Source organism: Schistocerca americana, chromosome X (genome assembly GCF_021461395.2).
Source record: "Schistocerca americana isolate TAMUIC-IGC-003095 chromosome X, iqSchAmer2.1, whole genome shotgun sequence".
NCBI classification, from domain to species: domain Eukaryota; kingdom Metazoa; phylum Arthropoda; class Insecta; order Orthoptera; family Acrididae; genus Schistocerca; species Schistocerca americana.
Genome location: NC_060130.1, coordinates 189450902 through 189473311, shown reverse-complemented (window position 1 = coordinate 189473311; position 22410 = coordinate 189450902). Strand labels below are relative to the sequence as shown.

The following is a 22410-nucleotide window of genomic DNA, read 5'->3' as shown; positions in this document are numbered from 1 at the left end:
TTACCAGGTGGGATTGACGGAGGACATCGAAAGGGTGCAAAAAAGGGCAGCTCGTTTTGTATTATCACGTAATAGGGGAGAGAGTGTGGCAGATATGATAAGCGAGTTGGGTTGGAAGTCATTAAAGCAAAGACGTTTTTCGTCGCGGCAAGATCTATTTACGAAATTTCAGTCACCAACTTTATCTTCCGAATGCGAAAATATTTTGCTGAGCCCAACCTACATAGGTAGGAATGATCATCTAAATAAAATAAGAGAAATCGGAGCTCGAACAGAAAGGTTTAGGTGTTCATTTACATAGGTAGGAATGATCATCTAAATAAAATAAGAGAAATCAGAACTCGAACAGAAAGGTTAAGGTGTTCGTTTTTCCTGTGCGCTGTTTTGGAGTGGAATGGTAGGGAGATAGTATGATTGTGGTTCGATGAACCCTCTGCGAAGCACTTAAATGTGAATTGCAGAGTAATCATGTAGATGTAGATGTAAATGTAGGTTCACCCATGAATACCACCAAGGAATTGTGGCTGGAGTATGCATTGTTGTAAATACCACTGCACAGACTGTACCTATCGTGTGTACTCCTCCTCCTGTAATTCCTGGAGTTCCTGCAGATGGTATGGATGGAGCCTGCATTCATGGACAACACCCCACTTTTACCTGTGTTCAGCGTCTGTGCCACCATTGGAATGAAGGTGGCTGGACTGAACATTGTCAGTACGTCCTCCTCCAACTGTAATGTTCGAGCTTAGCATGGACGACCTGCATCACATTTTGGTCTCTGCTAGAGGACAAACAGTAGACTGGGGACAGTATTCGCAAGTACCAAGCACAAAGTGCTATTGCTTTACTGTGCAATCTACACATCTCGGGTAGAAAATACGTACGTGCAACTTTTCAGTTTCTCTGAGGCATGTCTCAATGTCTGTGAATGTGGAATGATATTGGATATGTCTGTTTGGAAAATGTTCTGCATATGCTTTTGCAGCAGCTCTCCCATTGCAATCTGCTGTGTTGTATTCAAGCACTGTGTTGATTATTTTTGCAGCTGTGTACTGTTACATGCCGCACTGCTGTCAACAACATTACTGCACTGGTATACCACACAAGGTCCGCATTAGTATGTGCACAAGGGCTGTGTACAGGAATCTAGTGTTTGTTCTCGGACTTCGTCGCTCTACAGCACCCAAGCTGTGTGTTTCCAGATGTGGGCTCCTTCTTGAAAACTTGTGGCCTTCCCACACAACATACTAAGCGATGTCAATGTTCTTTTGGTATACCCGGTATAAGTTACTTAATCTGTGTCAAGTGTTAACATTAGTTTCACAAGCTTTGGAAATGGACATAATTGAAGAAACGTGCAGAGATATATATATATAAACACTCTTGTCACAGATTAAGTAACTTATACCGGGTATACCAAAAGTGTGCGTGTATATATATATTATATATATATATATAAAAAATTAATTTAGAGTAAACTGAATTCAGTTTTAAACCTCTGTTTCTCTGGGTGTTGAGAGGTTATGCATACTGTTATTTACAGACTGGGAATCGAATTCACACGTTCGTACAGACAAATGGTGTAGCCGTTAGAGTAAGCAGATTTGCACCAGATTGCAGTTTACTTATTTCAGCTGGGGATGATGGCTCTGTTTGTGTATGGAGTATTCGCCACAAAAATCTTGTTAGGTAAGTTGTACCTAATATGTTTCATTTAAGGCAAGATTGTGTCATTGAAGTTGCCAATTGATTATGCATTACCTCTGTGTAATGCTGCACTTTGTATTAAATTAAGTATTGTACCTAACTGTGCAGTCTCAGTGATGAAATTTGGTTGTGATGCAAATTTTCAAGATATAAATTAGTTGGTGACCACTCTTGTCCTAGGTGTAGATCATTCAATACACGATTGTGCAGCAAAAGGCGTGAATTACTCTTAGAAATCCTAATAGTGGATTGAAAATCTAGTATGAGAAATTTCATAAGATCCTTTCTGGTAGGCAGGGCTGTACTGAGCGCATGGCGAGATAGGCCCCCACCAAGGGTGCAAGCACAGAGGGGGTAGCAAAATATGACCAGTTAAAGAAATATGATGTAAGAATTAAGCAGCGGAAGTATGAGAGTTCTCCTACCCCTCGTGTTGCTGTCTTCTGCATTTGAGAAGAATTCTTTCCCACTCACGACAACTGTAAATGCCCACTGTTGTCACAGTGTCATTTATGCAGTGGCATTTCATCCAAGCAGTCTCATAATGAAACGACTATTACCAAACAGATGTCTACCACTGACACGGTTTATGTGGCAACAATGAGCTCAATTCACACAGCTGCCATGTGCACAGCTCACTCGGTTCACGCAGTTGCTACATTCACAACTTGCTTGTGTTCAACAGGGAGCTCTCTTGCTGAAACTTCACTATGGTGTTACAGGACCTCAAATGTCAGCAAGCTGATGTTGAAACAAACATGCTATTTCACAGAAGGCATCCAATTTCTGTCAAGTGAGAACTGGAATGAGACTTGTTTGAGCTAGCATGTTTTAAAATATTTAACAGAATAATGAGTGTAATGGAAAACAGATCTCTCATATATCAAAACATTTCATCTGACTTCACCCCCTGTGGGTCCGGGGTATTCCTGCCTGTTGTAAGAGGCGACTAAAAGGAGTCTCACATGTTTCGGCCTTTATGTGATGGTCTCCCGTAGGGTTTGACCTCCATTTTTCAAAATTTTCCCGAAGAGTGTGCCAGTTGGGAAAGATGCCTTACATAGTGCATTGTGTCCATCATGTGCTGATACCTATTGCATCCTTCGTTGACTTGGATCTGCACTTCTGCCCATTTTCCAACTGTTTTCCATCAACTGTGCGGGTGCAGTATTGTTTTCTACGCTGACGATGATAATGGACTTATTTGCTTGGTTGTACCTGATATCCAGCATGGTAGCCACTCTGTTGTGGTGGGACCGCCACGTACCCTGTTGGTTGTAACCCCCTGACCACACAGGGATCGCTCTGCTGCTGCCTGCACCATTAACTCCCCATGTATGCTGAGGAGTAGATGCCTGTCACCCTGGGGCATCGGGACTCACGGCAATGGCCATCCTGCCAGGTGGCCTTTGCTGCGGCTGGGTGGTGCCGGTGGGGAGGGCCACTGGAGTGGGTGGCATCATGGTGGATGACACCTGATGAAGCGTAGTACATCATCTCTTGCTAGTGGTCAAACACCAGCAGTCTCGAAGCATTCATGGGCTCAATTCAACCCACAGAAGTATGACCCCAAATTGTTCCCCTCCCAGACCACACCATGGGAGAAACGTCAGGCTAAGGTTAGCAGCAGCTCTTCTTTGCCCTGGTACCTTGTATGTTTGAGAGCTGATGTGGAATCTTTCATGACTATGAGGCCTCAGTTTTTTGTTGAGCATTTAGAGGACAAGTTTAGGGAGGTGGAGGGCTTGTCCAAAATGAGATCTGGATCAGTCTTGATCAAAACAACATCCTCTGCCCAGTCATGAGTGTCACTCGCTTGTGGCAAGCTGGGGGATGTTTCTGTAACCATCACACCCCATGAGAGCTTAAATATGGTCCAGGTTATCATATTTCACAGGGACCTTCTTTTGCTGTCCAACGATGAGCTGCACGCCAATTTAGAGCGCCGAGGTGTACATTTCACTCGGCATGCCCACTGGGGTCCAAAGGATAATCAGGTTGCCACCGATGTCTTCATCTTGGCCTTTGAGGGTGATACATTACCTGCAAAGGTCAAGATGATGGTCTACCACTGTGATGTAAAGCCCTATATCCCTCCCCCAATGCAGTGCTTTAAATGCTGGAAGTTCAGCTATATGTCTTCCCGCTGTACTTCCAGCATCACATGTCGAGATTGCGGACGCCCATCACATCCCAATACTCCATGTGCCCTGCCTCCCATCTGTGCCAATTGCAGAGAGCACCATTCGCCTTGCTCGCCTGACTGCAGGATTCTTCAGAAAGAAAGGAAAATCATGGAGTACAAGACCCTGGACCGACCGACCAACTGACCGACCAACCTACACTGAGGCTAAAAGGAAATTTGAACGCCTGCATCCTGTACATATGAAATCATCTTACGCTGGTGCTACAACAGTTCTAGCCCCATCAGCTCCACCAACCCCAGTCACCTCTCGGAGCTGGAAGACTACACCTGCTCCCTGCCTCCATGTTGCTCCTGCACCACCTACTTCGGGAGCAACCCCCCTCCCCCCCCCCCCCCCAACCCCCACCCTCCACCCCAACCATCGAGAATATCAGTACCCACTTCTGTGGCAGAGAAGCGTAAGTCTTCTTCAGCTCCTCTCGCTAGGAAGGGGTCCCTCGGGTCACTCCCTTCCCAAGTCTCTGCTAGTGGGAAAGATGACACCCAGAGCCCAAAAGCAACTGGTTGTAGGGCTTCACGCTCATCCTCAGTCCCAGAGACTGAATCAGTGAAGTTATCCCAGTCAGGGAAACTCAAGGAGTACCGAGAGAAATCCAAAAAGAAGATCCCCAAGACCAAAAGAATTGTGGTGGCACCCACACCACCGCTACCTACAAGCTCTGCGCCTGCAGATGAGGTGGAGATTCTGGCATCCGCTGAGGACCTAGATATCGCCAGACCCTCAGACACAATGGATATAGACTGCTCAGGCAGTAAGTCGGTGGCAGCAGGTGACCCTGAGGCGTAAACTGCCTCATTGAATGTTCCATGCCTTCCCAGTCTCACCATGATGTCATCCTCCAGTGGAATTGCAGCGTTTTTTTCCACTGCCTGGCTGAGCTACAGAAACTGTTAATCTTTACACCTGCTTTCTGCATTTCCCTCCAGGAAACCTGGTTCCTGGCAATGCGGACCTCTGCCCTCAGCAGCTATAAAGGATATTACAGGAACTGTAGCGACTATAATTGGGTGTCAGGTGGAGTTTGCGTTTATGTCCTAAACTCAGTCTGTATTGAAACTGTGCCCCTTCAAACCCCTGCAATATATATCTTCCTCCAGATGGTGCAGTACCCCTGAATGTATTATCTGCACTGATTGATCAACTCCCTAAACCTTTCTTACTTTTGGGAGATTTTAATGCCCATAACCCCTTGTGCGGTGGCACCGTGCTTACTGGCCGAGACAGAGATGTTGTAACTTTACTGTCTCAGTTCGACCTCTGCTTCGTAAATACTGGGGCCAACACACATCTCAATGTGGCTCATGCTAGTTACTTGGCCATTGATTCATCAATTTGCAGCCCAGAACTTCTTCCATCTATCCACCGGAGAGCACATGACGACCTGTGTGGTAGTGACCACTTCCCCATCTTCCTGTCACTGCCAATGGCATCAGGTCCACGGACGCCTGCTCAGATGGGCTTTATAAAAGGCGGACTGGGAAACTTTCACCTCTGCTGTCGCTGTTGGATCTCCCTCACACGGGAACATTGATGTGATGTTTGAGCAGGTGACTACAACAATCCTTTCTGCGGCAGGAAACACGATCCCTCATTCTTTAGGGTGCCCCCGGTGAAAGGCAGTCCCTTGATGGTTGCCAGAAGTCACTGAAGCAGTTAAGGAGTGTCGGCAAGCTCTACAGCGACATAAGCGGCACCCTTCCCTGGAATACCTCATAGCCTTTAAACGGCTCTGTGCCTGTGTTCACCAACTTATCAAATGACGGAAGTAGGAGTGTTGGGAGAAATACGTCTCAACCATTGGGTGCCACATGTCACCTTCCCAAGTCTGGGCAGGGATCAAATGTGTTTTCGGGTACCAGACCCCAACAGGTGTTCCCTGTGTAAACATAATTGGCGTGTTATCTACTGACGCAATTGCAATTGCCGAGCACTTTGCTGAGCGCTATGCTCAAGCCTCTGCATCGGAGAATTACCTCCCCCTCCCCCCCCCCCCCCCCCTCCCGCTGCCTTTCGCACTCTCAAACGGTGACTGGAAGGGAAAGTCCTCTCGTTCACTACATGCCACAGTGAATCCTTTAACATCCCATTTACAGCATGGGAACTCCTCAGTTCCCTTGCGCATTGCCCCGCCGACACTGCTCCTGGGCCAGACTGGATCCACAGTCTGAGGATTAAACATCTCTCATCTGACTACAAGTGACATCTCCTCATCTTCAACCGGATCTGGTGCAGTGGCACTTCCCATCGCAATGGCGGGAGAGCACCATCATTCCAGTGCTCAAACCTGGTAAAAAGCCGCTTGATGTGGATAGCTATTGGCCCATCAGCCTCACCAATGTTCTTTTTAAGCAGCGGGAACGTATGGTGTGTCGGCAGTTGTGTTGGGTCCTGGGGTCACGCGGCCTACTGGCTTCATGACAGGGCAGTTTCCGCTGGTGTTGCTCTGCCACCGATAATCTTGTGTTCCTCGAGTTTGCCATCCGACCAGCCTTTTCCAGACTCCAACACCTTTTTGCCATCTTTTTTGGTTTACGAAAAGTGTGTGACATGACATGGCGACATCATATCCTTGCCACATTGTACGAGTGGGGTCTCTGAGGCCAGCTCCTGATTTTTATCCACAATTTCCTATCGCTCCATACTTTGCGTGTCCAAGTTGGTGCCTACCATAGTTTCCCCCATATCCAGGAGAATGGGGTCCCGCAGGACTCTGTATTGAGTGTATCTCTATTTTTAGTGCCCATTAATGGTCTAGCAGCAGCTATAGGGCTGTCCGTCTCACCTTCTCTGTATGCAGACGACTTCTGCATTTCGTACTGCTTCACCATTACTGGTTTTGCTGAGCAGCGCCTACAGGGTGCCATCCATAAGGTGTGGTCATGGGCTGTAGCCCACGGTTTCCAGTTTTCGGCCACCAAGTCGTGTGTTATGCACTTCTGTTGGCATCGTACCATTCACCCGGAACCAGAACTTTACCTTAATGATGATCCACTCACTGTAGTGGAAACATATCGATTCTTAGGACTGGTTTTCAATGCCCAATTGACTTGGCTTCCTCATGTTCATCAGCTGAAATGGAAGTGCTGGCAGCACCTCAATGCCCTCCACTGCCTGAGCAACACCAACTGGGGTGCAGATCGCTCTATGCTGTTGCAGCTCTACAGAGCCCTTGTTCAATCCCGCCTTGACTTTGGGAGTCTGGATTAGGTGGCGCACTCAGCATTGCATTTACTCAACCCAGTGCAGCACTGTGGTGTTCACCCAGCGATGGGAGCTTTTAAGATGAGTCCGATGACCAGAGTCCTGGTAGAGGCCAGAGTCCCTCCATTGCAGGTTAGGCATGCACAACTGCTGGCCAGTTACATTGCACATGTTTGTAGTTCTCCTGTGCATCCAAATTACCGTCTCCTTTTCCCACTTACAGTGGTTCATCTCCTGCATCGGCGGCCCAGGTCAGGGCTTCCAATTGCAGTTAGTGTCTGATCCCTTCTTTCCGAACTGGAGTCCTTGCCTTTACCACCTATACTTGATGTCCATTCACGTACACCTCTATTGTGTACACCTAGGCCGAAGCTTCACCTGGATCTTTCACATGGCCCTAAGGACTCAGTTGAGCCTGCGGCTATCCGCTGTCACTTCCTCTCGATTCTTGACATGTATTGAGGCCATGAATTGGTTTACACCGATGGCTCAATGGCTAATGGTCACGTTGGCTTCCCGTATGTTCATGGAAGACATATTGAACAACACTCTTTGCCAGATGGCTACAGTATTTTCACTGCAGAACTGGCGGTCATTTCTTGTGCTCTTGAGTGCATCCGCTCAAGCTCCGTCGAGTTGTTTCTTCTCTATACTGACTCCTTGAGCAGCCTATAAGCAACTGACCCTGCCATCCTTTGGTAGTGACCATCTAGGAGTGCATCTCTGCCCTGGAATGGTCCAGTCGTTCCGTGAATCCCAGGAAATGAACTTGCCGACAGGCAGGCCAAACAGGCTACACGGAAACTGCTTCTGGAGATCGGCATCGCTGTAACTGACCTGCGATCATTATTATGCCACAAGGTTTTTAGCTTCGGGAGACGGAATGGTGTAATCTCAGTATGCACAAAAAACTGCGCGCTATTAAGGATACTATGAATGTGTGGAAGACCTCCATGGGGGCCTCTCGCAGGGACTCTGTGGTTCTCTGTCAGCTCCACATGGGCCACGCTTGGCTCACACACAGCTACCTCCTCTGCTGTGACGACCCACCTCAGTGTCAGTGCAGCACCCGGCTGACATTGGCCCATATCTTGTTGAACTGTCCTCCTTTGGCTGCCCTGTGACAGACTCTTCAGTTATCAGACTTGTTGCCATTAATTTTAGCTGACAACACCTCATTGGCTAATTTAGTGTTACATTTTATACGTGATGTTGGGTTTTATCATTCTATATATAAGTTTTCATGCATGTCCTTTGTGTCTTTGTGTTCTCTACCCTAGTGCTTTTAGCCTGGATGTTTTATTTGTAAGAGAGTAGCTGGCTTTTCCTTTTTATTCTTGTGGTTGGCCAGCCACGGTCATCTGCTCTCTTGTTTTTATCCCGTCTACATGTTTCTTCCTTGTTTCTGTGGTTATCTTTTCCTGTTTTGTCCATAGTTGTGTTGGTTGTCCTTCTGTTGTTCTTCCATTCTCCTGTTATTGTGCTGTATGTCTCCTTTCTTTTCTTCTTTCCCTTGTGTAATTATTTTACCGGGAACAAGGGACCGATGACCTCGCAGTTTGATTGGTCCCCCCCCCCCCCCCTCCCCCTCCTTTAAACCAACCAACCAACCAACCATTCATCTGACTCAATATCCTGTCAGGAAATGTATTAAATGAAAGATCTGCGTCTAATCTTGGAAAATGTGCTGCTGAATTTGGTGCTAAATATAACAGACAGATTGATATGACATAGCTAGTTAAAGTAATAGCTGCTTTCAAGTTCAAGGTAAAAGAGCAGATTATGAACACTGAAACAGATTCCTATTTCGACATTTTAATTTTTTACAAAGTATGGATTGAGAGAATCTTATCCAAATGTTGAAATAGCTTTGATTGGGACTGCAGTATCTTGGATGAAAGTAGACAGCTGACCCTAAGGTTTTGTCCATAGGATATGATACATATGTTAAACTTCACATCAGTGAGTTTTCTTCATTCAAAACAAACGTATTCAAAGTAAGATTACAAAAAAAAAGTAATCCCTGTAGACAGACATTGTCTCAACTCTAAATTATAGCCCTTTTTCTTCTGTTTCTAATTAGCAATGTATATGCTATTGATGATTTATAAAGAAAAAATAAAATTTGTTCTTTATTATTAGTGATGTTATTGGTGTGTGGACCCTATTGGATCACACAGTGCCTTTAGATTCATTTTTCTGATCTTCCATATGGCTCTCATTCTCTATCCATAGGCTATTTTGCTTTCTTCTGTTCAATTGGTTCCTGGGTTTATTTTATTTTTTATTTATTTATTATTTTGTTTTTTGACTGAACAGATTCGTATCTACTACTTCCACTGCATCTGCATTTTTGTGAGGTCCTTTTTAACTTGCTTGATGCATGGTACAGTCTTTAATTTTTGGATGTGTGCTATAATCTTGTGTGTAAGCCTTATTGTTGGTAGTCTTTTGAACATATCCACAAAATAAATCTTCATTTTCTAATGTCTGTTGCCGGGTTTGATAATTTCTATGTTGCTTTACGGGATTTCCATCTCTATCAGTCCTCCATTTTGTCTGGGCCAACAATTTCCCTTATAACTCTTCGCTCTTCCTTCAGGATGATTTCCAGATTGTCCTTTCTGTTGAGAATAAATTTTGCTTGTGTACAAAGCTTTGCTATTGATTACCATGTTACAATGTCTAATCTTTGTTTGTGTGGAATCCAAGTTTGGTTTTAGATGTTGTGTGTTTCCTGTGAATGTGTTCTTGTAATTAAACTCTTAGTACTTCCTTTACTAGTCATGTTCATTCTGTGATCTCACTGTCATGATTGAAGCATCTGGCCCTTTCAGTTTGCAATACTCCATTTTTAATTTCTTAATGTTAAATTTAGTACTGATAAACTTGTGAGAGGGGGATATATGCCAAATTTTTCATCACATTCCTTGAGGACTTCTGTCTCATTGCTGTGATTTCAGTCTTCTAGGCCTACTAAATGGTCTTTCAAGACTAAGCAAGGGATATTAACATCATCTTTGTTCACCAAAGCAGAATAGGTTTCTAGAGATTTTAATTCTTTTTCTCATTCTCTAATGACTTACCTGAGATGAGTTTGAAGATGAGTAGGCTAGTGACTGTCCATCTACTTGGGAAATACCTTTTTTGATTTTAAAGGATTCTGATATTTCCCATGTAAATTTTACTTTGGATGTTGTGTCCATGAGCATTTGTTTAGTGAAGCTTACTCTACTGTCTTAGGATATCAAACAGAACTTATCAGTCAGTCAAGTCAGGTCTTCTTGAAGCCAAGAAAAGTGTACATGATTCAGCTGTTTCAAGTTGCCTTATTGTTCAGTATAGTTTTTAGTTTGAAGATCAGTTCTACACACAAAGGCCCTGATAGAAAGCTTGCTTTGCATTTACTTATTTTATTTCGTGCTGCACTTGCATTCTTTGAAGTAGGTAAATATGTAGAGAATATCTTGTCTGTGATTTGAAGAAGAGGGATCCCCCTGTAATTATTTACATCTAACTTGTCTCCTTTATTGTGGAGGTGGTGGATGAGCATGTACTTCCAATCATCTGGCAGTTTCTCTATGTGCCAAATATCTGTGATGTGTGTAAATTGCTCAAGTGTGTTTGTCCCTATGTGCTTGAATCACAATGCAGCAATGCTATCTTCCCCAGATGTCTTGTTTTTAAGAATATGTTTGTAGAATTAATGTTTGTTGGGTGCTAGAAGGTGGTTCTGGACAGTTGTGTAACTGAGAGAAGTGTCAAAATTGCTCTCCACAGTTGTCCTGACTTGTCAGAGTGAGTTTACTGGCCTGAATCCTAAAGCATATTTTCTGTGGTGTGTATACACAGCTCTTTCCTCTGAAACTCATGCATCTTGTGATCCCAAAAATATTGTAGGAAGGTTCTTGTAGAATGTAAATACTTCTGGATTAAAGAAGATTACTCACTGAAAATGAGAAGCAATGAGGCATCTCCCCCTGCGGGTCCAGGGGTTAGAATAAGCCCAACATATCCCTGCCTGTCATAAGAGGTGACTAAAAGGCGTCTCTCACTTTTTGGCTCTATAAGTTCATGTCCCATTTTATGTTTTGACCTGCCACTTTCCAAATTCTACAGAAATGTGGGCCGTATGGGGAAGGATGCCTTATGTGATGCATGAGTTATCCATAGTTCCCTTAGATTCTATCTCCTGATCCTCTTGTCACGGCTTTGAATCTCCACCTGCAATTCAGCTATATGGGCAAGGACACTTTCCAGGGTATGTCATCTTCTTCCATTGTCTCCTGTCCTCTTTCGCCCCCAAGACAATATTGATTTTCTCTGCACCCACTATCCAGCATGGTAGTCAGTTCGTTGTGGTGGGGCCATCATGCACCCATTTGGTGGTAGCCCCCTGACAATACAAGGATCGCACTGCTGATGCATGAGCTGTAAACTCCCCACGTATGCCAAGGAGTAGATGAGTGTCTTCTTGGAGCATCAGGACTGCTGGCAACGGCCAATCATGCCAGGTGGCCTTTGCTGTGGCTGGGTGGTGCCCGTATGGAGAGCTCCTGATCGAAGTGGGTGGCATCAGGGCGGATGACAAGCAATGAAGTGGACTAAGTCACCTCTTGCTGGTGACCGTACAGTGCCAGCAGTCTCTAAGAAAGGCAAAATCGAGTACAGTGCGGACAGATATGACCCTAAATCGTTTTCTTCCCTCGCTACACGATGGGAGGAACGTAGGGCTACACCTCGGTATTTAGTTTGTAGCAGAATGCATGGGCACTCCTTTCTACCTATGAAGCCTCTATTTTTTGTTGAACATCTTGAGGGTAAATTTTGGGAAGTGGCAGCACTGTCCAAGATGAGAAGTGGTGCAGTCTTGATTCATACTGCACCCCATCCCAATTCCAGGTGTTACTCGCTTGTGACCAGCTGGGTGATATTCCTGTTTCCGTCACTCCCCATAAAAGCCTCACCATGGTCCAGGGGATTATTTTCCATCACGACCTCCTCTTGTAGTCTGACTATGAGCCCCGCACCAATCTGGAACTGCAGGGTGTTCATTTCATCCAGCGCATTTACAGGGGACCCAAAGACTACAGGGTTGCTAGTGGTGCCCTCATCTTGGCCTTTGAGGGTGGTTCGTTGCCTGAAAAGGTCAATGTTAAACCATACATCCCTCCCCCTATGCGGTGCTTTAAGTACTGGAAATTCGACACATGTCTTCCTGCTGCACTTCCAGCACCATATGTCAAGACTGTGGACGTCCACAACATCTGTGCACCTCCTCCCACTTGTATCAACTGTGGAAAGCAGCGCCCCAGCTGCTCACCAGACTGCACAGTACTCCAAAAGGACCGGAAAATCATGGAGTAAAAGACCTTGGACTGGTTGACTTACCAGGAGGCTAAACGTAAATTTGAATGATTACACTCCATTCGGTTTACATCCACATACGCTGCAGCTACATTACAATCACCATCACAAGTACCAGCTATACCACATTCTGTGCCATGAACCCCCCAAATGCACGGGACATCATTCCCCTCCCCCTAGCCAGAGAAGCAACAGTCTTCTCCGGCTCCTCTTGTGCGGAAGGGGTCCCTTGGGACCCTCTCTCCCAAGGTCTCCACGAATGCTGCAGCGGAAACTCGCTCATGGCTGAAGGAGCCAAAAGCTGCTGGACAAAGAGCTTCACGGTGTTCCTCCATGCTTGAAGCTACTTCGGAGAAGTCTTCCCAACAAGCCCCTAAAGAGAAACGAGAGGGCAAGCAAACAGAGAACTTTTCTAAGAAAAAGGACCCTCCGGTGACCCAAACACCACCACTCCCTACCAGTCCTGCACCTGCGGGTGAGGTGGATATCTCAGCATCCCCTGAGGACCTGGATCTCACTGATGCCTCATCCACAGTAGGAATGGATACAAATACTCAGTTGGTGGCAGCAGGTGACCCAGAGGCGTAACCTGCTTCCTTGCATGCTTCATGCCTTCCCAGCCTCATGATAATGTCATCCTCCAGTGGTTTTTTCCACCACCTGGCTGAGTTGCGGCAACTGTTAAGCTGTACACCTGCTTTCTGCATTGCCCTTCAGCAAACCTGGTTCCCGGCAATGTGGACCCCTGCCCTCAGTGACTATAGGGGATATGACAAGAACTGTAGTGACTATAAAGCCGGTATTACACGACGATCTGCCGCGAACGGTACTGGTCTATCACGACAGCCATCTAGCAGTAGAACGGGTGAAACTACTAAAATTAGCACACACATTATCTGCACGCAGGAATAGAGAGCAGTTCTAAACTGCCGTCAATCCGCGCATGCACAGTAGGCAGCGATAATTCGCGCATGCGCAGAAGGGTGTACCACGGTGCTTTCTGCTTGTTGTTTGGTTATTGTAAGGCATCTAGTGGCTAATTTCAGATGTTTGTGTTTGGGATTTTTCGCGTTGGGGATCTTTTGCATTTTTTTTCTGTAAACAGGTTTCACAAATGCAGAAAAGAAACTTTTTTTTTTTTGCAGCAGACTCTTATATACTAGCTGTTTGTGAAAGGATTTTTTTCTGTTGATAGCTTCGTATTCTAGAAATGAAATGGAGCAGAGAGGAATTAAGTGTCTGAAATCAGGCATACAGCGAGGAAAGGTGTATGTATGACCCACTGTATCATAATAAGGTAGTCTGAAATTGTTTCTTTCTGAGGAATATGCATATAACGTTATACGGTGATTTTTGATTTGTATCATAATGCCTTAGTTACGACAGTTCAGGTTTGATTTAATTGCACCTCTTGCTTGATTTCAACATGCCAGAAAAGAGAAACTGGCAGTGAAAGGGAGAAAGTCCGTGCAGTTTGCCCCAGTGCAACAGGCAAGGACTGCAAAATTCGAGTATAGTCCAAACTTGGAAAAATAACACAAGGTCACCTAAGTATCGGTCATTTAATGTGTTGCAAATTGCAGTGCTTACATCCATAACAACTTTTGAAATGGTTGGCAGTGCTATTCTGTGGCTAAAAGCCAGACTCTTAAAAGATTCCCCATTCACCAGGAAACTTAATGTTACAACCAGCCAGCAACATAACAGGGCGTTCACTGGTATTTTATTAGTGATCTAGGCTGGTATGATCACAAAACATAACAATATAATTCTTACTCTCTAGAAGGTGAGATAGCCTCCCTCATGACTGTGTCAAACTTACGGTTTCCATCTTCTATCATAGACAGCAGCTTCTCGAAACAGGCCATGTCCATCCTAACGAAGTTCCGAAATTCTTGCAGATCTTCGGGCCTCAGTTCTTTCATTAACAGTGAATATATTTCCCTGCCTTCCACCCTTCTTGTCAGCCAGGGTCGAACCCAACAACGTTTGACTTTCCGTTTTCGTCGCCGTTCTGCCCTAATCCGAAGATTCACTGTCACTGCTATGGCAATAGCTCCAAAAACAAGTGGATCCTCCATGTGCAATAAATGTGTATAAATGTAATTTGCAATGTGTATAAATGTAAATTTCGATATACATATGCCTGTGTAATCAAGTGTTGTAATATAAAACTGTTGCGTCTGTAATTCAGAACAGTACTAACCTACATTAGAGAAAAACTATTACTTAATACATAATGGTAGAAAACAATTTCTTTATAAATAGGAACCTTGAGTTCACAAATAATCTGAACGTATGGCACTTCAGTATATCATACAGTCACCCTCAAGTTGCGTGTGGTAGAACGAACGACTTTGCAAGACATTAGGACATAAGACATCTATTTTCATTTCGCACATACAGTCTACTGCTGCGCATGCGCCCTAGGTATATCCCGTGCGGATGGTGTAATAGGTTGGAAGTGAACTAGTCTGTAGTTACAGGTATGTACATTAGGGGCGTTGGTACATAGGTGTATGGTTTAGGCAAATCGTGTAATACGGGCTTAATAGTGTCAGGTGGAGTTTGTGTCAATGTCCTGAAGTCAGTATGCAGTGAACCTGTGCCCCTTCAAATCCCTCTTGGAGATGTGGCTGTCAGGATAAGGACGATGCAGGAAATATCTGTCTGCAATGTATATCTTCCGCCAGATGGTGTAGTACCCCTGAACACATTGGCTGCACTGATCCACCAACTCCACAAACCTTTCCTACAGGGTGTATATGCAGACAGGAAGAAAAAATTCCTGGATTTTTCCCAGATCTCCTGCTTAAAAATACATTTTCTCCCGGGTGAAAATATGCTATTGCCATGTTAAGTGACAGTATACTTTGCCTCGGAACTGTAAAACTTATCCTTTGATAGGATATGGTTTTATACAGCAGCATAGAATTTCCCAATACTTTAGAAAACGATACTCAGGGGGAAAAAAGATCTTTGATGTGCAGCAACATGTACGCTGCATATTTTCGTATTACGAAAGTATAAATTCGAATTCCACCAACAGGAAAAGTTAATGGTTTAAATTAATATACATAGTGTTGCTACAAGAAAAGCAAAGCTTTCGCATATAATATTTGTCTCGAAGATTAATAAACTACAACAGAAGCTAAGCTTTCACTTATAATGTTGATCTGTTTAGTGCATATTACACGTTAATATACACCACACAAATACACCAGCAAAATTTTTAATACCGACATAAATCTCTGATCTTCTGGGCTCGAAATTCTTCTAAATAGCTCGTCATCAAAGATTTGATTTTTAAGAGAGACCAAACACCACTCTGTGATTTAAGAAATCCATCGTACATTCTCGCACATAGTTCATCTTGCATAAAAGAAAATTTACTTTGAAAATAACGCTTTCCTAACAACAATTCGCAATATTTTCCCTGTGACCTGTTAGAAATATGTTCATTTCAGCGGTTGTCAGAGAGCGCCAGATAAGAGTCGTCATCGCGCTTGCGCAGCTACGATGATGTGAGGATACTCCAAGAGCATCAGAATTTCGTGAACCATACTAAAATGCATAGTTCGCCTTACAGTGCACATTGGTATGTCCAGATTCTCAATGACGTAGGCCTCGACCAGATATGAAGCTTTTCAGTGTGGTTTTTGGGATCTAAATTTGCTTGGAGTACCAGTACTGTATTATGTCATGTTTGGTTCTTTATTATGGCATAATGTCATACGTGCTAGAAGATGAAAACGTGCACCTGAAATGCAGCGAACAGTTGAAACTAGCCAATAGTGTGGAATAAATTGGCTGCCTCAGCAGGAAAGCTTAATAAATGCCAAATTTATTTATCAAACTGACAAAAATAACTTCATTGTTCTCCAAGGTTATTAATGCTTGAGTATCAGAAAGGTGGAAATAAAATAAAATCAGAAACTAGTAGCATAGTTTACCCTTCCGTAATTATGTGAATGTATTTTAATTCAGTTGATAGCTCCCGGCCACAGAAATTAAGAAAAAATACTTGGAAAAAAAAGTTCATTTTGTAGCGCACATCTTTCTGAAGAGTCTGATACATAAAAGATTCGAGGATATGTAAGGCACGTTATTTGGTCTTAAGTGTGCAGTGAAGTTCCACGCATCTTCAAACAACATTGTTATACCGCACGTCTCTATATTTCGCTCTGTGGAACTCAAACGTGTATATTTTGTAATGGATCCCATCAAACAATTTCAGGACAGTTGAAATTAAAATGTCCTGTAGCGCCTCTCCTGCTCCCAGTCGGCCGGTTTGACGCCGCCCCCCCCCCCCCCCCCCACTACTTTTTTTTAAACCCCTCTCAATTAATACTGGATAGAATTATTTGTAACCAGGAGAACAAGAACTCTTCAGAAAAACTGGACTCTTTATTGCCTATTAGCTAATAACTTGCTCTTCTGTGTGACATAAAATTAAATATAGGACACCTAAAACCAGTAAGGACAAGAGACGGGCAAGACAGTTCACATTTCTTCAATCCTTTGGTCCTAGCAATTTTTCTCTCTAATCTTGCTACAGTTTTATTCAATCCTTTGGTCCTAGCAATTTTTCTCTCTAATCTTGCTACAGCTTTACATGGCGTGCTTTCCTTTCTGCGAAAGGACTATTACCTTATCAAAGTTCGTCAAACGCTTTGCTACATGAAAAATGGAAATGCCGTTGTCTAATACTGAAAAAGCTGTTAATACAAATAGTACCCAAGACTGGTGTGGTTTCTCAATCTGATTATGTCTATTTTGTCACTGTGCACTGGAGAAAACAAAATAGGCCTTTCTAATATTTCAGCAGTTGTAACACACACCAAATAAGCAAGACTGTTTTGGCAATAATGATCATTTTTATAATACGTCAGAATATAATTCATGAAGTACCAATACAAAATACCTATTTGGCCTACTACAAGCAAAAAGCTTTACGTTAGGAAATAGTTTCACATTTAATTCATACGCTCCAGTTTCTTATGCATGATACCGAAAATTAGTAGAACGAAATTTTTGTATAAATTTGGAATCGTCATATTCTTCCATAATTTGTGTGATGTCCCCGTTTCTTCTCCTTCTTCGTTCTAACAAACAGTCTTTTCATCACTAATTCTCTAACTATTCCTACCACTGCCAAAACTCATTCTCCGGTTAATTTCACTAACACTGCCACAATCACTGGTTTAGTTATCCAGCGATTATTCTCCAGTCAGGCATTATTACGTGTTTGTACAGTGCGTTTTCCGCGCTACTCTCAGAACGGAACTTAAGCAGCTGCTAGCTGGGGACTACAACTGGCCCTGTCTCATGTGGCGGTTGATCATCAAAAGATTTGTCAAAATTTCACTTTCTTGGATACACCTTATAACAAGGCTGAACATTCGCAAACCGAATCAACCACGTAAACAAGCAGCACTTGGCATTCACCAGTTCAGCTTTATTCCGCTCAGCTCATATAGCCCTGTCCCGTTTTGTCTGCAGGAAAGTTTATTTCTAAATGTGACGAGGATTCCCCTGGCAGAGACATCACATACACTATGCACGCATTCAAAAATCAACTTATAATTCATTCAGAAATCAACTTAGAATGTGTTCAAAAACCAGCAGGGGTGCGTTTCAAAATCATATGAATAATCGATAGACCGACGTGTGCTGGATGCTGGGTGCTTTATGAAACGTGGTTTTTTTTCTCAAGAATATGAATTTGCCCCTCCCCCCGAAATTGCCGTCCGGTTCAGATACCCTGGTTTGCCCTCACTCCGCACTAGATCTGGGCCTGCTGCACACGCGTGAATCTGGCAGCTTGGGCATGCCAGTAAAATTTTTCTGGGTATCATGTGGCTGGTTGCTGCTACTGCTGCTTACACAGCCAACAGCCACATTTCTGCAGCCAGAAGCAGGAGAAGGTACTACTCGTACGCGACTCAACTGCGCATGTGCATGAGCCCACTCGTAACTGATTAAATGAGTCTAATGTAAACAGATGTGACGTCACGCTCATCGAAGGCAATTTGTTGTTATGAAGCATTGCATAGTCTTCCGAAAGCCTTTGACACATTTTGCTGTTGGCAGACGCTTGTACGAGCACTGTGTTATTTTATATGGCGCATTTTCTTTGCAATTTAAGTTTTATTTTTGTTTTTTTCTCTCGTTTATGTTTTAATGCTGCAGTATTAGTCTGCAGTAGCGGTATACAGTAATATCCTTTGTTAGGGTAACGGTTCTTACCACTGAAAATTACAAAAATTTAACTGAAAACTAAACAATGAAATATTCCCGGATTTTTTTCGGTTTTCTCCCGGATGAAAAAATTCCCGGGTTTTTCCAGGATCTACCAGTTGTCCCAGGTCATATACACCCTGTCCTACTTTCGGGAGATTTTAACACCCGTAACTCCTTGTGGGGTGGCGCACTGTGCTTACTGGCCGAGGTAGAGATGTCGAAACTTTCCTGTTTCAACTCAACCTCTGCCTCTTAAATACTGGGGCCACCACACATTTCAGTGTGGCTCCTGGCACTTACTCGACCATTGATTTATCCCTCTGCAGCCCAGGACGTCTCCCATCTGTCCGTTGGAGAGCCCATGAGGACTTGTGAGGTAGTGACCACTTTCCCATCTTCCTGTCATTCCCCTAGCGCGATTCCCCCAGACATCTACCTAGATGGGCTTTAAACAAGGCAGACTGGGATGCTTTTACTTCTGCTGTCACCACTGAATCTCCCCCACAAGGTACCATCAATGTGGTAGTTGCGTAGGTCACTAGAACGATTGTTTCTGCGGTGGAAAACATGATCCCTTGTTCTATACTGAGCCCCCGACAAAAGTCAGTACCTTGGTGGTCGCCGGAAATTGCTGAAGCTATTAAAGAGTGTCAGCGAGCTCTACAGCGACATAAATGGCACTCTTCCCTAGAGCACCTTATAGCTTTTAAATGTCTTCGTGCACGCATTTGCCAGCTTATAAAAAGACAGAAACTGGAGTGTTGGGAGAGGTACGTCTCGACCATTGGGTGCCATCGTCACCTTCCCAAGACTGGACGAAGATCAGACATGTTTGTGGGTGCCACACCCCGACAGGTGTTACTGGCATTAACATCAGTGGCGGGTTATCCACCAACACAAACACAATTGCTGAGCACTTTTCTGAGGACTATCCTCTAGCCTCTGCATTGGAGAATTATTCCCCAGCATTTAGCACCCTCAGATAGCGGATGGAAAGGAAAGCCCTCTCCTTCATTGAATGTCTCCATGAACCCTAAAATGCTCCATTTACAGAGTGGGAGTTCCTCAGCGTTCTTGCACATTGCCCTGACACAGCTCCGGGCCAGATCGGATCCACAGTCAGGTGATCTAACATCCCTTGTTGGACTACAAGTGACATCTTCCGTCATCTTCAGCTAGATCTGGTGCGATGACGTCTTTCCATCGCAATGGCGGGAGATCACCATCATTCCAGTGTTCAAACACGGTACAAAACTGCTTGATGTGGATATCTATCGGCCCATCAGCCTCACCAACATTCTTTTTAAGCTGTTAGAATGTTTGGCTGTTGTGTTGGGTCCTGGAGTCACATGGCCTATTGGTTCCATGCCAGGGTGGTTTCCACTGGTGTCGCTCTGTCTCTAATAATCTAGTTTCCCTAAAGTCTGCCATTCATACAGCTTTTTCCAGATGCTAACACCTGGTTGCCGTCTTTTTTGATTTACGAAATGCTTACGACATGGCCAGGCGACATCATATCCTTGCCACATTATATGAGTGGTGTCTCTGTGGCTTGCTCCTGATTTTTATCCACAATTTCCTTTCACTCCGTACTTTGCGTGTCCAAGTTGGTGCTTCCCATAGCTCCCCCCATATCCAGGAGCATGGGGTCCTGCACAGCTCTGTATTGAGTGTATCGATATTTTTAGTGGCCATTAACTGTGTAGCAGCTATCAGGTCACCTGTCTTACCTTCTTTGTATGCAGACAACTTCTGCATTTCGAACTGCTCCACCAGTACTGATGTTGCCGAGCGGCGCCTACAGGGAGCCATCGACAAGGTGCAGTCATGGGCTCTAGCCCATGGCTTCCAGTTTTCAGGCGCGAAGTCATGTGTCATGCACTTCTGTCGGTGTCGTACCGTTCATCCGGAACCAGAACTTTGCCTTAATGACGATCCACTCACTGTAGTGGAGACATTTTGTTTCTAAGGACTGGTTTTCGATGCCTCATTGACGTGGGTTCCTAATCTTTGCCAGCCGAAGCGGAAGTGCTGGCAGCACCTCAATGCCCTCCACTGCCTGAGCAACTCCAACTGGGGTGCAGATCGCTCTATGCAGCTGCAGCTCTACAGAGCCCTTGTTCAATCTCGCCTTGACTATGAGAGCCTGGTTTATAGTTCAACGGTGCCCTCAGCATTGCGTTTACTTGACACAGTACACCACTGTGGCGTTTGACTGGCAACGGGAACTTTGAGGTCGAGTCCAGTGGCCAGCATCCTGGTGGAGGCCGGAGTCCCACCATTGAAGGTTAGGCATGCACAACTGCTCACCAGTTACGTTGCACACATTCGTAGTTCACCTGAGCATCCGATTTACTATCTCCTCTTCCCACGGCATTTCATCTCTCACGTCATAGGCCCAGGTCAGGGCTTACAATTGCTGTTCGCATCCAGTCTCTTCTGTCTGAAGTGGAGTCCTTGCCTTTACGCCCTATACGTGAGGTCCATTGACGCACACCTCCATGGTGTACACCTAGGCTGAAGCTTCGCCTGGACATTTCACATGGTCCTAAGGACTCAGCTATCCCCGTGGCTCTCCGCTGTCACTTCCTCCCGATTCTTGACATGTACCGGGACCATGAAGTGGTTTACACTGATGGCTCGATGGCTGATGGTCACATTGGCTTCGCGTATGTTCATGGAGGACACATTGAACAGCACTCCTTGCCAGATGGCTACAGTATTTTCACTGCAGAACTGGCGGTCATTTCTTGTGCTCTTGAGCGCATCCGCTCAAGCTCTGTCGAGTCAGTTTCTTCTCTGTTCTGACTCCTTGAGCAGCCTACAAGCAATTGACCCCACCATCCTTTGGTAGCGACCTTCCAGGAGTGCATCTATGCCTATGGTCCAGTCGTTCCATGTTGTTTGTGTGGACCCCAGGCCACGTCGGAATCCCAGGAAATGAATATGCCGAAAGGCTGTCCAAACAGGCTACACGGAAAGCGCTTTTGGAGATCGGCATCCCTGTAACTGACCTGCGATCATTATTATGCCACAAAGTTTTTCAGCTTTGGGAGAAGTGTGCAAGACCTCCATGTGGACCTCTCACAGTGGCTCTGTGGTTCTCTGCCAGCTCTGCATTGGCCATGTGTGGCTAACACGTGGCTACCTCCTCAGTCGTGAGGACCCACCTTGGTGTCACTGTGGTTCACATATGACTGTCGCCCACATCTTGCTGGCCTGCCCACATTTAGCCGCTCTGCGATGGACTTGTAACCTTACCAGCACACTACCTTCGATGTTGGGTGACAATGCCTCAACAGCAGATTTAGTTTTATGTTTTATTCATGAGGGTTTTTTTTTATCGTATCATCTAAGGGTGGACATTTAGCCTTCTCTCAGAGGCCGCGACCCCCCACCATTTTAACTTTGTTGCACTTTCTTTGCATTCGTTTGTCTTGGTGGTAATCTTTTCCCTATATGTTTTCATCTCACCTTGTCTTTTTGGGGTGGACATTTTAATGTGTTGCAGAGTGGCTAGCTCATCCTCTTTTGTTATTGTGATCAGCCAGCCCAGACCATCTGCTCTATGCTTTTAATACCTCCTTCTACTTTTCCTGGTGGTGTATGTTTTCTCCATTTTTTGTTCCATTTGTTTTCTTTTTAGTGCGCACACACACACACACACACACACACACACACACAC

General features: G+C 44.7%; 1 protein-coding gene across 1 annotated transcript in view; it reads left to right on the top strand.

Annotated features, from left to right (window-relative positions):
• Nucleotides 1-22410, top strand: part of LOC124556798 (WD repeat, SAM and U-box domain-containing protein 1-like) — a 221486-nt gene that overhangs the window by 7284 nt on the left and 191792 nt on the right. Inside the window, exon 4 of the mRNA XM_047130813.1 lies at nucleotides 1544-1689. Coding sequence (XP_046986769.1) covers nucleotides 1544-1689 — 146 coding nt within the window. The remainder of the gene's footprint in view (nucleotides 1-1543; nucleotides 1690-22410) is intronic.